The sequence below is a fragment of the Aphidius gifuensis genome, linkage group LG5 (assembly GCF_014905175.1).
Source record: "Aphidius gifuensis isolate YNYX2018 linkage group LG5, ASM1490517v1, whole genome shotgun sequence".
In the NCBI taxonomy this organism is placed as follows: Eukaryota; Metazoa; Arthropoda; class Insecta; order Hymenoptera; family Braconidae; genus Aphidius; species Aphidius gifuensis.
This window is the reverse complement of record NC_057792.1, coordinates 2,469,309-2,485,240: the sequence shown is the minus strand read 5'-3', so window position 1 is coordinate 2,485,240 and position 15,932 is coordinate 2,469,309. Positions and strand designations below refer to the sequence as shown.

At 20.2% G+C, this 15,932-nt stretch overlaps 3 protein-coding genes across 4 annotated transcripts; 2 read left to right on the top strand and 1 right to left on the bottom strand.

Annotated features, from left to right (window-relative positions):
• Positions 1-47: 47 nt before the first annotated feature.
• LOC122856868 (afadin- and alpha-actinin-binding protein-like) lies at positions 48-15,847 on the bottom strand. The gene is made up of 8 exons (XM_044158745.1): positions 15,627-15,847; positions 15,395-15,518; positions 15,140-15,331; positions 14,842-14,973; positions 14,652-14,763; positions 14,342-14,582; positions 869-943; positions 48-70 (listed from the first exon to the last, which is right to left on the bottom strand). The coding sequence occupies exons 2-7, from the start codon at positions 15,509-15,511 to the stop codon at positions 934-936; spliced, it is 804 nt and encodes a 267-aa protein (XP_044014680.1). The 5' UTR covers positions 15,512-15,518; positions 15,627-15,847; the 3' UTR covers positions 48-70; positions 869-933.
• On the top strand, positions 1,165-6,207 carry LOC122856803 (putative fatty acyl-CoA reductase CG5065). 2 transcript variants are annotated; one of them, XM_044158657.1, is made up of 9 exons: positions 1,165-1,237; positions 1,314-1,520; positions 1,584-1,832; positions 1,895-2,040; positions 2,104-2,406; positions 2,557-2,805; positions 2,872-3,048; positions 3,123-3,203; positions 5,771-6,207. In XM_044158657.1, exons 2-9 carry the CDS (start codon positions 1,314-1,316, stop codon positions 5,883-5,885), a joined length of 1,527 nt encoding a protein of 508 aa, XP_044014592.1. In that variant the 5' UTR covers positions 1,165-1,237; the 3' UTR covers positions 5,886-6,207. The 2 variants fall into 2 exon arrangements, with proteins under 2 accessions (XP_044014592.1, XP_044014593.1); XM_044158658.1 differs by lacking the exon at positions 1,165-1,237 and having other exon boundaries at positions 1,416-1,520; positions 1,595-1,832; positions 5,771-5,963.
• LOC122856760 (GATA zinc finger domain-containing protein 14-like) lies at positions 7,475-12,733 on the top strand. The gene is made up of 7 exons (XM_044158570.1): positions 7,475-7,952; positions 8,887-8,945; positions 9,031-9,691; positions 9,765-11,162; positions 11,228-11,354; positions 11,436-11,617; positions 11,697-12,733. The coding sequence occupies exons 3-7, from the start codon at positions 9,038-9,040 to the stop codon at positions 11,937-11,939; spliced, it is 2,604 nt and encodes an 867-aa protein (XP_044014505.1). The 5' UTR covers positions 7,475-7,952; positions 8,887-8,945; positions 9,031-9,037; the 3' UTR covers positions 11,940-12,733.
• Positions 15,848-15,932: the final 85 nt, after the last annotated feature.

The following is a 15,932-nucleotide window of genomic DNA, read 5'->3' as shown; positions in this document are numbered from 1 at the left end:
CAAAATTTATTATAAATAAAATTGTTTATTTTTAAATATATATTACCTTAAATTTTTGCCATTCTTGTAGCTGAAATAAAAATAAAAAAATATTAAAAACTAGTTTTAAAATAATTTGTTATAATTGAAATTAATTTATAAAAATAAAAAAAAATAATAATGAAATATACAAGTTTTGAAAAACGTGATTTTTCTTTAGTTTTTATTTTTTTATTTTTCAATTTAGCTTCTTCTTCTTCTTCTTCTTCCTCATATTCTTGATAAATTATTTCAGATACTTTAGAAATTTCATCAAATTCAAAACACTCAAGTCTCATATCTTCACTCATATTTATTTATTTTTTATTTATCAACAAATTCTACTACAAAAAAAAAAAAAAAGATACGTTTTTATAAATTATTAATTTTTAACTACAAATAATTACATTATAATTTAAAACTAAAAAAAAAAAAAAAAAAAAAACTATAATGAGAAACTGTACAGTAATTTAAATTTTATGAATACAATTAAAATATATTTATTAAAATTAATTAAACATTTTCAATTGAACTTTGAATTATAAAAAAAAACAATTCGTAGTAATTCAGTAACTGACATTGCATAAAGTTTAAAATAAAAAAAAAATAATAATAATAATGAAAAATTAGTAAATACAATTGAATAATTCTAGAAATCAAAATCACATAATCTTGAATAAATACATACAAATATAACCACAATTTAATGTGAAACAAAAAATCTTGTATCATTAAAAAAAAGAAAAAATTTATTATACAAAAAAAAATAAAAAATCACAAACAAACGATTATTAAAACACTTGAATAATTTTTTTTCAATTAAAAAAAAGTTGAATTAAAAAACAACTACCGTAAAGATTTATAGCTTATCATAAATTGTAAATTTCCATTTTTCCAATAAAATGTCATCAGTGGTCAGGCAATACTGAAACAAAAGAATTAATAAATTTTATTTTTATTAAAAATAATAATAAAAATAATAATAGTCTATTATTAAAATTAAATATGTATCATTGCCCTTCATTTAAAGCGCTGTATTTAAAAAAAAAATACATATTAATGAGGATTGAACTTTAACACGAAAATATTAATTATTTAATTTACAAGAAATCTCAAATCACTTCCTGTGGTATGTTTTTTTTTTTTTCAACTTTAAAACTATACATTCGATTCATTTAGTTATTTGATTTCACATCGTTCAAAGCTCATTCTTATCAAGGTCTAACTTATTATTAATTTTTGTCAATTTTATATATTGTTTATTATTAATAAATAATTTTTTAAATTTATAATAGATGAATAAAGTAGATGTTGAATCATCAATACCAGCATTTTATGCTGGTAAAAGTGTATTTATAACTGGTGGTACTGGTTTTATGGGTAAAATATTGGTGGAGAAATTATTATGGTCATGTCCAGATATTCGAGAAATATTTTTATTAATGAGACCTAAAAAAGGTGTTAATATTAATGACAGAATTAAAAATATGATAACATTACCAGTGAGTGTAAATTTATATATTATTTATTCATATAATTAATAACAAAAATATATTTTCATTTAGATATTTGATAGATTGAGAAAAAAAAAACCACAAGTATTTGGTAAATTAATAGTTGTTAGTGGTGATTCTATGAAAGAAGGTCTTGGTATTGGTGATTTAGAAAGAAGATTTCTCATTGAAAGAGTATCAATATTTTTTCATGCAGCAGCAAGTGTTAGATTTGATGATAGTTTAAAAACAGCTGTTATGATGAATACGCGATCAACACGTGATGCATGTATACTTGCAGCACAAATGAAAAAACTTGAGGTAATTATTGATGATCAATTTGTTGATGTAACTATTAATCTTGACTATTTTTATTTTCCTAGGTTTTTATGCATGTTAGTACAGCTTATACTCAAGCTGATAAACCAATTGTTGAAGAAAAACATTATCCATCAGAGGTTGATTGGAAAAAAACAATAAAAATTGCTGAAACAGTTGATGAAGAAATTTTAAAAACCCTAACACCAAAGTAATACTATTAAATATATAATTTAATTATGAAAATAAATTATTTATTATTATTGTTTTTTAGATATTTAGGAAATTTTCCAAATACATATACATTTACAAAAAGACTTGCTGAACAAATTGTTAATGATTATTCACATGTAATACCAGCAATAATATTTAGACCATCAATTGTAATATCAACATTGACTGAACCAATGCCAGGTTGGGTTGATAATTTTAATGGACCAGTTGGTATAATGATTGGTGGTGGTAAAGGTGTATTAAAAGTTGTACTATCTGATCCTGAAATATCTGCTGATTTTATACCAGTTGATGTTGCAATTAAAGCAATGATAACTGCCAGTTGGAAACGTGGCCTCAAAAAGTAAATATAAAAATTCAATTAACCAATGATTTTATAATTTAATTTATTTATTATCTTTGCAATTTAAAAGATATTTATCTTGTTTTATTATTATCATCATCATCATCATTATTATTATTATGTAATCAAAAAGAAATTTTTTATTTTAAGATTTACTGCTGATCCAGCAGTACATGTGTATAATTGTTCATCAGCTGATATTAAAAGTGTATCATTGGAAGAAGTTGCTAATCTTGGTCTTCGTTGTCAAGAAACATATCCATTAGAAGGTATTATTTGGAAACCAGATGTACTACATGTACGATCAAGATTTACATTTTTTATATATGTATTAATTTTACATATTTTACCATCACTTATACTTGATGGTATATTAAAAATAAGTGGAAAAAAAACAATGTAAGATTGTTGTAATAAATTGATTAAATATATGCTTATAGAATTTAATTATTTTTTATATTTTAGGCTTGTTAAATTGCAGAGAAAAGTTTATATTGCAAATAGTGCATTGTCACATTTTACAACAAATTCATGGCATTTTAAAAATGATAAATTATTGAATTTATTGAGTGATGTACCACCTTCTGATATCGAAACATTTGGATATGAATATGCAACATTTGATATCAATCAATATTTTACGTAATTAATAATAATTAATTAAAATTATAGAAATAAATTAAAATTACTATGAAATAATTTTTTTGTTGTTTTAGTAATTGTCTTATTGGAGCAAAAGTATATCTACTCAATGAGAGCATGGACAATTTACCAGTTGCAAAGGCACACTTACAAAGGTAAGAAAAAAATTTATTAAATAAATATTTAAAAAATGAGGTATGATAAGAATATTATCATACGAAAATTTATTGAGAACAAAGAATCTTTTTTTCTTTTCTTTATCTACTAAGTTAACAAGATTGGAAAAACAATGAAAAATAAATAAATAAAAATTATTAATTAAAAAGAATTTAAATTATTATTGCTATTTATTTTATTTATCAAATTTTTTTTTAATTTTATTTTTTAAATGATTTATTTATGATAAAATTGATGGATATTTTTTATTTATTTTTTTTTATTCATTAGAAATGGAAATCCCAGTAAAATGACCTTCAGTAGAATGAAAAAAATAAAAATATAAAAAATTGCAAATGATGATAATATAGCTACATGTATATACAAACAAACGTGACATGATTATATAGAATAAAAATTGAAGATAAAAAAAAATGTAAAACTTACTTTTGTGGATTTTTAAAAAACAAAAATATCACTCAGTATAATTTTTACATTTTATATATTATTTAAAATTATTATTCTCAGGAGGTTGACAATACACAGAATAATTTTTATTTAAAATTTTTTATTACAAGTTTGGTCGATGGGGTGTGTTGTCAACTGCTATATAAAGTAGGTCAAATATTGATGCATCATATTTTTCGGGTTTTTTTTTATTTCAAGCTCTTACAATGTTTCAAATTTAATCATTTTAGCTTGATAATATAATTTAAAATTCATAAAATCAGATGAATAAGCCTAATTTATCATAAAAAAAATGATATCATTAAAAAATTTGATGAATCCTCCAGGAAGTCTTATCTTATTTTTTTTGTTTTAATATTTTTTATTTTATCAAAAATTAAATATTAATTTAATTATATACAGCATCATGAATTTTTTTTTATTTTTAGATAAAAATTTAAAATACAGGACTTCCTGAAGATTCATCATGATATCATTTTTTTTTTTTCTGAATCAGACTGAATCATTTAGCTAGTTATGAGTTTTAAGCTAATAATTTTTCTGATTTTTTTTTCTATTTATTTTTATCAATTGATTACATGTAATTACGGTTTGTTTGAATGAACCAATTCACCTGTTATCATAAAAATATTCAACGAGTTTCTATTTATTCAGTTTAAAAAAAAAAAAAAAAATTTAAAGTCACTATTTGCGTCATACAGAAATCAAGATATTCTGTTTGAAAAAAAAAATTTTGTTGTCTCATTTAAAAAGCTCAACCGACGTCTGTATATATTTTTATTTTTCAATAATTAAATATTTATATTGCCATCTTTAATAATTTAATTTTTCAATTATTTTATTTTTTTTTCATTGACAAATAAATATTTTACAAATTCATTGATTTTTTATTTATCATATATATTTTTGTTTTTTTATTGACAAACAATCATTAACAAATGCACATCAATTTATTATTTTAAAATTTTTTTTTATGATAAACCTTTGAACAACGTCATTAAGAAATAAAAAAAAAAAATTTTTAAAAACATCGTGCGAGTAAACACGTGATTATTTAAACAAAAACTTTGAATGTCTGAAAGCCGTATCAATAACCGTAAACAAATAAATTTATCTTGTTTAAAAAAAAATAAAAATTTTTGTTTTTAATCAATGAAAAATAAGACAAGTATAATTCAAAAAAAAAAAAAAAAATTTACATTCATATATTAATAAATCATAATTTTGATCGACTTAAAAAAATGAAAAAAAATATAAAAATACCTTTTTTTAACAATAAATATATATTTTATTTAAATTTGTATTGTTTGTTTGTTAATATTTTTTTTTTTTTCTTTAATCAATGGACTTGGGTATCTAGTTGATTTATTTATATTTATTGTATTTTTATTTTCCTTATAAATAACACTAGTATCTATTTGAAAAAAGATAAAAAAATCGAATGAATTAAATAAATAATTATACAATATTTAAATAAACATTGTTGATAATATTTCAAAGCCTTGAACTAGCCATTTATACAGACATAGCTTTGAAAAAAATATAAAAATAACATGCCAAAGCTTTATCACAAACAAATAATAATCATGAAAATTATGAATTTCCCAGAGTCATAAGTATAACATTAAGGTCAAATGCTAAATAATATAGAAGAAAATTATTATTTTCAATGATATAGATAAGCTTAATTTCTATGTATTTCACAATAGACAATTTTTAACGAATAATTAGATAGAAAAAAAAAAAAAATAATAAAAAAACAGGCTTCAACCGTTCAATTCTTGAAAAATTGAATTGTAATTTTTTTTTTTTCTAGTAAAAAAAATAATGTATTTATTGTTTCAAAAACATGTAATAATAATTATTTTTGATAATTTCCTAACGAGACCAGACGATCTTATTTAACAAGCTAATATAAAAATAAATACACAGCTAAAATATGTTAGGTAAATATTCAACAGATATAATGTCGATAAGAAAAAAAATCTTTTTTTTTTTAAATTTCTTTCGACACTAGATAATATCCGGGTTAATTTAATGACCTTAATATTTGATAATATTTCTAAAAAGCTTAATGTTAAAAAATTTTTTGTTTCAGGATGATATTCATCGATCAAATATTTAAATTTTTTAAATATTTATTTTTAATCTGGGTGATCTATAAAATTGATCCAATTTCTTACATCGTATCATTTTTCGACGACTTTAAATAGTTAATTTAAAAATAAATAATAAATTTAAATTTAAAAAAAAAAAAAATGTAGTTAACAGATTTACATTGTATGACTAAATAAATTTAAGAGTTAAAAATAAAAAAAAAAATTTACTTAGATTAATTATTTTATCACGTTTTTTCATGATTAAATTTACAAATAAAAATCTTTATTTAATTTGTTTTTTTTTTTATCATTAAAATTATAACTAAATATATTTAAAATAAATAATAATAATAATTCTTGGTGTTTGTGTGTGTGTGTTTTTTTTTTAAATAAAAATAAACAATAAAAAAAAAAAAAATACAAAATTATAATAAACCTGTTTTACAATTATTGGAAATTCCGATTGTCCTTGTCAATATTGTCATTATCATCATGCAATTTTAAAATCATTTTTCATGATAATCAATACTTAAAGTATAACGAAAAAAAAAAAAAAAAAGAAAATTGTTAATTTATAAGATAAATAACCGAGTAAAAAAATAGTTGAAAAAATAGTGATGGATTACAGAATACATTGACATAGGTCATTAATAATAAATAAACTTTATTAAATGTAATTTTGTAATTTTAATTGAGCAATTAATACTCGATTATATTCACATCAGACAAAGGATTATATTTCAAAAGAAAAATATAAATGTAAGAAAAAAAAAATTATTCAAGTAATTATTTACGTTGCACGTGAATAAATGTTTAACGATTAATTGTGGTTTTTTAATAAAAACCACAAACCAAAATTCCGTGTAATTACTTCAACTATATTTGACGTCATGAACATTAATTAACTCGATAAATTTTTTTTAATACTTTTAATTAATTAGCAAGTATAATTCATAGTTTAAAATTAATAATGAAATCAAGTAAATAAAAATAATTTATAAACAAAAATGATTTGATAAATTAATAAATATATTAAATAGTAAAAAAAAAAAAATTTTTTTTAAATATATAAACATCTAATGATTGATTGCAGCATGTGTTTTAATGATTATTATTTTATTTTCATCTTGCAAGATTTTTTTTTTTCATTACTTCAATAAAAATGATTCATATTTTTTTTATAATTTTTTATCACGCATTATCATCAACTCGTGATCGAGTTTTTTTTTTTTTTTTTTCTACAAATATTATTCATATCTTGTTTGATAATTCAGGTGAAATTTTTAAAATAATTTTCGTTTGAAATTATATTATTAAATGGTGTAAAATTATTTTCAATAAAATTTTTAACTTTTTTAATAATTTTATCAATTGAGATTAATCAAGGCTTGTTTGTTATTTGAAAAAAAAAAATTTTTAATAATTCAATTCATAAAAAGTAATGTTAAAGGTATTTTTTTTCGAAAAAAAAAATTTATTCAACATTTTAAAAAAAATAATCAAGATAATTTGTAATTGATACAGTTGGTGTATATTATAACACATTGAGTTGTTGATAAAAAAAAGTTGCAAAAAAAAAATATATATATAATTTGCTAAGACTGTTTATAAATAATGGACAATACGTAGCAAAAGATACGCATGCGCATAAATTTTAATATAAAAAGCGCGTTTCCCCACCAAACACTTGTTGAATAAACACATCAAGTTTGCTTTTATAAAAATTAACAGACCAGAGACAATCGGACCGGTTTTATGTCAAGGCATATTTTTATATTTTGTGCAACGTTTAAGTTTATTTAATACGCAAAAACACATTTTCTAATTATCAATCAATAATAAAGATATAAATATAATTAAAAAGTTAAAATAATTATCGAAATTATTACGATATTTCGATTTTCGAATAATACGAAATTTCTGGGATAACAAGTGTTAATAAAAAATAAATTAATAATTTTTGTATTTATTAATTATAAGATAAATAAAATTACATGACGTTGTTAAAATTTTTTTTATCAAATTAAAAACATTTTTTTTCATACAATAAAAAATTTCTTTTTATTGAATTGTGCTAAAAAAAAACAACTGGAATTATTATTCAAAATCATAATTAAACAAATAAGAATTTACATTTAAAATTAATTAATCACAGTCAATCAATGGATCAAATTGAAAGAGGTATGTTTAATTATTATTAATAAAAATTACATGAAAATATTATTATGCTTTTTTTTTTTTTACTTTTTTTATTTATGCAGAAGTAAATTAATTAGCAAAAAAACATTAAATATGTGTCTATGCGAAACATCTTTTGGTTAACTGTAAACTATCATTAATTTTTGCATATATATTGATAATTAATTAATTAATTATAATAAAGTAAAAAAAAAATTTTTTAAATTTTTTATTTATTATTATTTTTCATTTAAATAATATCGAAAAAATATAATTTTTTTTTTTAATTCTTTTATCAGTTTAATATATTGTCATATTAAATTAAACACATCTTGGTTTATCATTTACCATTTTTTTTTTTTTTCTTCTCTGTTTCAAAATGTTTAATTTATATATATAAAAAAATAAGGTATACTTAAAGAAGATAAATAAAAAAAAGTATCGTTGATTTAAAGTAATTTAAATTTATTTTAAAAAAAAAAAACTCCTTTTTTTTTTTCGTTTTGATTTTAAAATGATAATTTGCATATTCTTTAGAATGACATTATATTGTTTATTTTTTTTTCTTTATTATTTAAATAAAATAAAATAAATACTAAATATTTATTTCAATTATAAATATATTTAAAAAATATATATATAAAAAAAGACGTAATCGAATAAATATTTGAGATTAATAATCTTTTTTTTTTTTTTGTTATAATTATTTATCAATTTGTTCAAGGATTCTTTTAAAATTAATTTTTTCATGGACATTTTTAACAACTTTTTCAGTTCTAATCAGGCTATTTTATATTTAAAATATATACAAGACAGTTGATTGTTTTTTGATTATAAAATTTATCAAAAATGATAAAAATTATTTAATTTGATACAATGTCTCGTGTCTCTCTGTATAAAATAAATATTGTAAAAAAAAAAAATATTATTATTTCAGATGTGATGAAAAGAATCTAAAAATTTTACAGACAATTATATCAACCACAATTTCAACAGGTAAATAAATTAATTTTATAATTAAATTTGATTAATAAAAAATATAATAATAATTGATTTAAATTGATTTATATTTTTTATATAGCTTCAAAATGGATTCTGAAATTGAAATATTAAAAAAAAAGTTATGTTCAACAAGTTCAGCATCAAGTACATGCTCTGAAAGTTCAACAACATCATCAGATTCTGGATTAGAAAAATCATGTTCCGAAATAAATGAAAAAATTGAAAAATATTTTAATAAAAAAATTATTGACGATGAAAATATAAGACGTAAAGTATCAGTAGAATCAAAAACATCAACACTTGAATCAATTGATTCATCATCTTCATCATCATCATCTGATTATGAACAACAAATTGATTCAGATGATTTATTATCCAATAACTTGAATGATATCAGCAATAGCTTTTGTAAATTTAAATTATCAACGAAACATGATGAATCAGATGAGTCTGAGTCTGATGACGATGACGATGACGATTTACAAGAAAAAGGTCCAGTAAGATCACAAATGGTATATTCAAGACAACAACCATACAATAATTTTTATGATAATAATTCATTTGATGCTGAACAAATAGATCTTGATATAGCACAAAAAATATACAGTAATTCACAATACTGCTGTGTAATTAATGCAAGTCTAGATAAATTAACAAATTGTCAACAGACTCAAGAAAGCTTAACAAACAATTATTTATCTGTTAATAATTCTTGCCAATTTGACAACAACATAAACGAGGTAATTGTCAACACAAAAATAAATTACGTTAATAAATTATGTTATTAAAAATTATTATATTTTTTTTAAACAGATAAATAATAATGGAGTAGAAGAAAAATATGAATTTGATGGTCCATTAAATGACATATTAAATAGTTATCAACAAGCACAACCTGAAACAATAAATTATCAAAATTCATCACCATCAACAAGTTCAGAAAATTGGCCAGATTCACCAGTATCAAGTAATTATTTTCAACAAACATCAAATTCACAAAGTTATACATCAAGTCGTCCACATACACCATTATCATTAATCAATATGGATTCACCAAATACAACAATTAATTTATCAAATACATCATCACCAATACAACGTAAATTAAATTATTATCATTGTAATTATCGTAAAACACCACAATCATCATCATCATCATCAAATTATTCACAATGTGATACACCAAGTCCAAAAAATTATCAAAATTTAATTGATAATCAAAATGATGAAGAAAAATTTGATAATTTTCAACAATCAACATGGTATGAAAATTGTGAAACAACAAATAATATTAATGATAAATTAAAAATAATAAATATTAATAATAATTATATTGATAATAATAATAATGATAATAATTATGAAAAAAATCATGAATGTGATATAAAAAATTTAAATGACATAAAATTAGAATATAAATACAAAGACTATAATAATTTATCAACAATTGATAATAATTATAATAATACAGAAAATAATAATTTCAATTATGATAATGATTTCGATAATTTTTTAACAAATCAAATTGATATTAATCATTTGGATAATGTTATTGATGATTTAGAAATTAAAACAGAAGATATTATATCAACAAATTATTTGAACAATCAATATAATATTGTTAATAATAATAATACATTATATAATGATAATTATCATAGTTTAACAACACAAACAAATATGTCTGAATTGAAAATTAATCAACAGCAACAACAAAAATGGTATGATGAAAATAATAAAAAGTTATTTAATAATTTTCAAATACCAAAACCAATGAAACAACAAAAACAATACAAAACAATGAAACAAAAAAAAAATAAATATGATCCATGGAAATCATTGAGTATGCCAAAAATATCATCGAGTAAAATATTAAAATCGAAATTAAATGATTGTGATGTTGCAAGAGCTATGAAGGATTTATTACAAGTATCAATACAAGAATTATCAAGAGCTGATGATGATGGTTATACAAAATTGATGTGTCTCGTTGGTAATCCAATTGAATTTAATAAAAAGAAAGAATTTTTAGTACCACTTGTTGAGAGATTGTCAATGATACATGATGGTCTAACAAAAATGAATAATTATGGTCAAGATGCACTTTATATTGCATCAATAAATTATCCAAAAATGTATTATGTTGCTGGTTATCTTGCTGGTGTTATGGTTGATAAAGGAATTGACATTAGTCGTCCAATTTATACCAAGGTAGTTATCAATAAATATTATTAATTTAAAATTAAATTTATTTATCAAAAAATTTACCTTTTCAGGGTAATAATTTGATACATGAGCTTGCAAAAAAAGGTGATGCTTACAAGCCAGTATTGATTGAACTTTTATCGTTAAAAACAATTGAAGGGAAATCAGTTTTTGATTTATCGAAATGTAACTTTGATGGTAAGTTGATAAATTGCTATAGGTTTTTAATTATTTTTTTTGAGATATATTTAAATTGATGTTGAATTATTTATTCAACAGGTAAGACACCTCTTCATGTTGCTGTTGAAGCACATGATCCATCAAAGAGGGGAACAAGTACAATAGAAATTATTCGTTTGTTTATTGAAAGGGGTTGTGATTGTAAAATTAGAGAATATACAAATGGTAATACAGCACTTCATATTGCAATTTCAAAAAATTGTGATCCAATACTTGTACAGGTAAGCAATAGAATAATTTAATTATAATAATATTGGTATATTAAACATTTTAAAAAATTGATTAATTATATTATTCCAGGCATTGTTGGAAAAAAATGGCTGTGATGCTGTTAATATTCAAAATAAAAATAATAATACACCACTTCATATGATTGCATTATTATCAGACGAATTATCATTAAATATACAAAGTAATATTTGCATGCAATTGATAAAAACAGGTGCTCAAACAAATGTTAAAAATAACAATGGACAATTACCCTTGACAATTGTCACAACAAAAAGAAAAGAATTTATTCAAAAAATATTTCATGAATCATAATTTTTAAAAAATATTGTTAACCAATATGTTAATATTATTTTAAAAAATACATTTTAAATAATTAAAATTATAATATTAATTTTTTAAAATTATTATTATCATTTTTTTTTTCGTTTTTTTTATTGAATTTTTTTTTTTTAAATAAATTTTTGTAACATGACAGATATTTATATTTTCTTGTTAAATCAATTTGATATACCAAAGAAAATAAATAACTAAAAATTGCCATTAAAACTATTTTAATTATTATTTTAAAATATTTTAATAACAATTTAAGATTTTAGCTTTAAGATTTTAAAAAAAATTTGGAAAAATATTGTGTGTAACCAAAGACGTACAGAATTAAATATTTCTGTTAAATAAATAATTAATTTAAATAATAAATAAACTATTTGATATGAAAAAATTAATAAAATAATTTATTTCAATCTAAAAAAAAAAATATATTAATAGTAATATAGATATTTTTTAAGACTGAAATTTGGAATGAAAAAAAATAAAATATTAATTGATTAAATAAATTGTTAACATTTAATTTAATTAAAAAAATTAAATCGTATTGAATAGAATGAAAGAGAGAGAGAGAAAAAAAAAACAATTATTAAAATTATAGAAAAAAAAATATAAGATAAACGTGTGAGAATTGGAGCAAATTTATAATTGTAAAAATATTATTTTAAATTTTAAATTAATATTAAAAAAATATTTACACAAATAAATAATTTTATTAATAAAAAATAAATCATAAATGATAAAAAAATGCTCAATAAAATAATAAATAAATTAATTAAAAACGAATTTTATATTTAATAAAATAGATTTTTTTTTTCTTTTTTAAATCACGTTTAATATTCCGGTATAAAATTAAACATCCGGTCGGCTAATCCCAATCCCATTGACTCAATTTTATTAATAATAATAATAATAAAAATATATTTAAGTAAATAATGTCCAATAGTAAGTACATTTTATCATAATATTTACTGCCATGCATGTCACTCACGATAAAAGCGGTACGAAAGCCATGTCAATCATAATTTTAGATTTTTTATTTTTTTTTTCTTTCATTTCTCATTTTTAATATTTTTTTTTTTTCCCAAGCGTATTTCGAGCAGTTGAGAAAAAAAAAATTACATCTGTTGAGAGAACAGACGTGTCTCCATGTATACTGTTGATTTATTTAGTATTATTTTTTATTTAAACAAATATAATGTTAATTATTAAATAAACAAAAAATAAATAAATTTAAATTTTCAAGAAAAAATTAAAAATTCAATTTACCATATATCTCTTTTTTTCGAAATATTAAAAATATGAAATTAAAATTAAATTATTTAATTTTTTGTGTATGTTTATTCAACTTTGTGTCGTCAAAAATTATAAATGATAATTGCAAACATGAAAACGGAGTTTTAGTGAATTGCAGATGTACCAATTTCGAAGTGAGTTAATTATTTCGATTATTATTTGATAGAAAAAGTTCTAAGCATTTTGTCTATTAGGCTCAATAAAAAGCTTTCAAATTAATCCTAATAATGTCTTTAATTTCTTGCAGGAATTTAATTTACCAGAAAATTTTAATTATGAAAATTTGACATTTTTAAAAATATCATCATGCTCATCAGCAAATATAAATTTGATAAATCAACCAAATGCAAAATTAGTACGTGACATTGAAATACAAAATATAAGTAAAAGATTAATATTTGAGCCAACATTTATGTCAAAAACAATTGGAATAATTGAATTAAAAAATATTGGTATAATATCACGTATAAGCCATGATACATTTATCAATATAACAAAAATTGATTTACTAAAAATTGAAAATTCACGAATTACTAATTTTGATGAACAATTTACAAATTTAAATATACGTAATTTAATATTAAAAAATGTGACAATTGATAATATGATTGGTATAAATTTTTCTGGTGATGCTGATACATTAAAAATAATTGATACAATAATTCATAATATCAAAGAAAATATGAATTTTGCATTTTTTACAACAATCGAAATTATCAATTCGACATTTGAATTTAAAAAATCAAGTGATATGTGGATACAAGGTAAAATATCTAAAATAAGTAATTGTATATTTTCAAATGTTAGTATTAATATTGTATCACGTCAACGTATTACTATGAAAAATAATTGTGCTGATGGTAAAAGTTCATTAAGATTATCATCAATGTCAACAAATAGTTATGATAATAAATTACCAACTGAGATAATATATACAGAAAATAAAAGTACAGCATATTATTTACGTATTATTAATAATACTGTATGTATTGCTGGTGATTGTAAGTGTCCAAAGATCACAAGTAATTGTTCATGTATGATTTTATCAAATTATATTTATATTATGTTATTAATTTTATTTAATAATAACTTACCAATTTTTGTCTGATGATGATGATGATGATGACAACGATGATATTGTTTGTGTTTCATCTGCTGATGAACCAGATGATTCAATACCATGCAATTCAAGTGCTTCTCTAAGTTCATTTATTTCTTGAAGCATCAAACAATTATTTTCTTCTAAACGAGATATTGTTTTTTGATATGTACACACTTTTTTTTCTTGCTCAGTGTAATAATTTTTTGATACTGTTGAACGTGGTATATATGTTCCTGAAAATTATTTATATTAAAATATTTTATCTATTATAATTTTTTAAAATATAATAACAATATATTTACCAGCTGATTTTCGAAATTGATCTTGTAATTTATTTCCATTTTGTTGTACTCTACGAAGTTCATGAACATGTTGAACATCTTTTGATTGTAATTGTTTTTTTAATTTTACATTCTAAAATAATAATTATTAATATTAATATAATTTATTGTTAATTTATTTTATATTATTTTTAAGATAATAAATATTTACTTCATCTTTTTCTTTTTTTAAATCACAGCTTGTATTTTTTATTTTAACATTTAGCTGTCGTTCACGTTCTTTTGATTCATACAAACTAATGTCCATTTTTTCAATTTTTTCTTTTAATCTTTTTACTTGATTCTGTAATTAATTAATATATTAATATTGTAATTTTTATATAAATAAATATAATTCATTTGATTATTTTCTCACCAAGTTTCCTTATTAATGCAGCATTTAAAATATATTTTTAATGTTATTTATTTTATTAAATTAAGATAAGTAAATATTATTATTAAAAACTTACGTGAAGATTTGAATTATCATTTGTAATTCTACAATGTTCTTCTTTTAATTTATCATGATTTCTCATTAATCCTCTGTGTTTGTGAATTAAATTCCATGATGTGTTCATTAATACAACAAATAATGATTTTAAACCATCTGCTGTTTTGATATCGAAATTAATATTCAATGGTCCTTCTAATGCCTCAAATTCCTGTATAAATAAAGTTCATATTAATTTTAAAAAATCAATTGTATAAACATTTGTTTTTTTCACCTCAAATAAAGTAGCAATGGCATCATCAAAATCATTAATTGTACAAAATTCACTGTGATATTTATTTTCATCAAGTCTCATTTGCCTCATAGCAAAAATACTATCACTTTTTTCCATTGTTTATCTGAAAAATAACAACAATTAGCACACATTTTATTCGAAACAAAAATAACAACGTAGAACAATAATTACTTTATTTATTATAATTGTTTATTGTCATCAATAAACTTACCGGTTAAATTTGATTTCTTTCCAATAAAATTGGCAATTTATTTATCTAATTAATAATGATTCAATTGGATTAAATTAAATATGATAAACTATTGATGATGAGAGTTCATGTAGAAAAGCACATTAACCTTTGTTCATTTATTTCGGTTCGATAAATATTGTTATTGAAATTTAATTTTAGATATTTTAATTTACGCTGTTAGTGTGATATAAAAATAAGTACACGCGCAATAAGTTAATTTATTTATTGTTATTGTTTTTTTTTTTCTTTTTTTCAAGTGTGTGTTTACGTCAAGTATAAATAATC

Bases quoted from the DNA above. Each gene is read 5' to 3' on its own strand.
- LOC122856803 (XM_044158657.1), top strand. From the start codon at position 1,314: ATGAATAAAGTAGATGTTGAATCATCAATACCAGCATTTTATGCTGGT. The intron at 2,041-2,103 runs GTAATACTATTA...ATTGTTTTTTAG, and splicing joins TTAAAAACCCTAACACCAAA to ATATTTAGGAAATTTTCCAA. The intron at 2,407-2,556 runs GTAAATATAAAA...TTTTATTTTAAG, and splicing joins TGGAAACGTGGCCTCAAAAA to ATTTACTGCTGATCCAGCAG.
- LOC122856760 (XM_044158570.1), top strand. From the start codon at position 9,038: ATGGATTCTGAAATTGAAATATTAAAAAAAAAGTTATGTTCAACAAGT. The intron at 9,692-9,764 runs GTAATTGTCAAC...TTTTTTAAACAG, and splicing joins TTGACAACAACATAAACGAG to ATAAATAATAATGGAGTAGA. The intron at 11,618-11,696 runs GTAAGCAATAGA...ATATTATTCCAG, and splicing joins GTGATCCAATACTTGTACAG to GCATTGTTGGAAAAAAATGG.
- LOC122856868 (XM_044158745.1), bottom strand. From the start codon at position 15,511: ATGGAAAAAAGTGATAGTATTTTTGCTATGAGGCAAATGAGACTTGAT. The intron at 14,974-15,139 runs GTAAGTTTTTAA...AATTAATTACAG, and splicing joins ATGATAATTCAAATCTTCAC to AATCAAGTAAAAAGATTAAA. The intron at 14,764-14,841 runs GTAAATATTTAT...TTATTATTTTAG, and splicing joins TAAAAAAAGAAAAAGATGAA to AATGTAAAATTAAAAAAACA.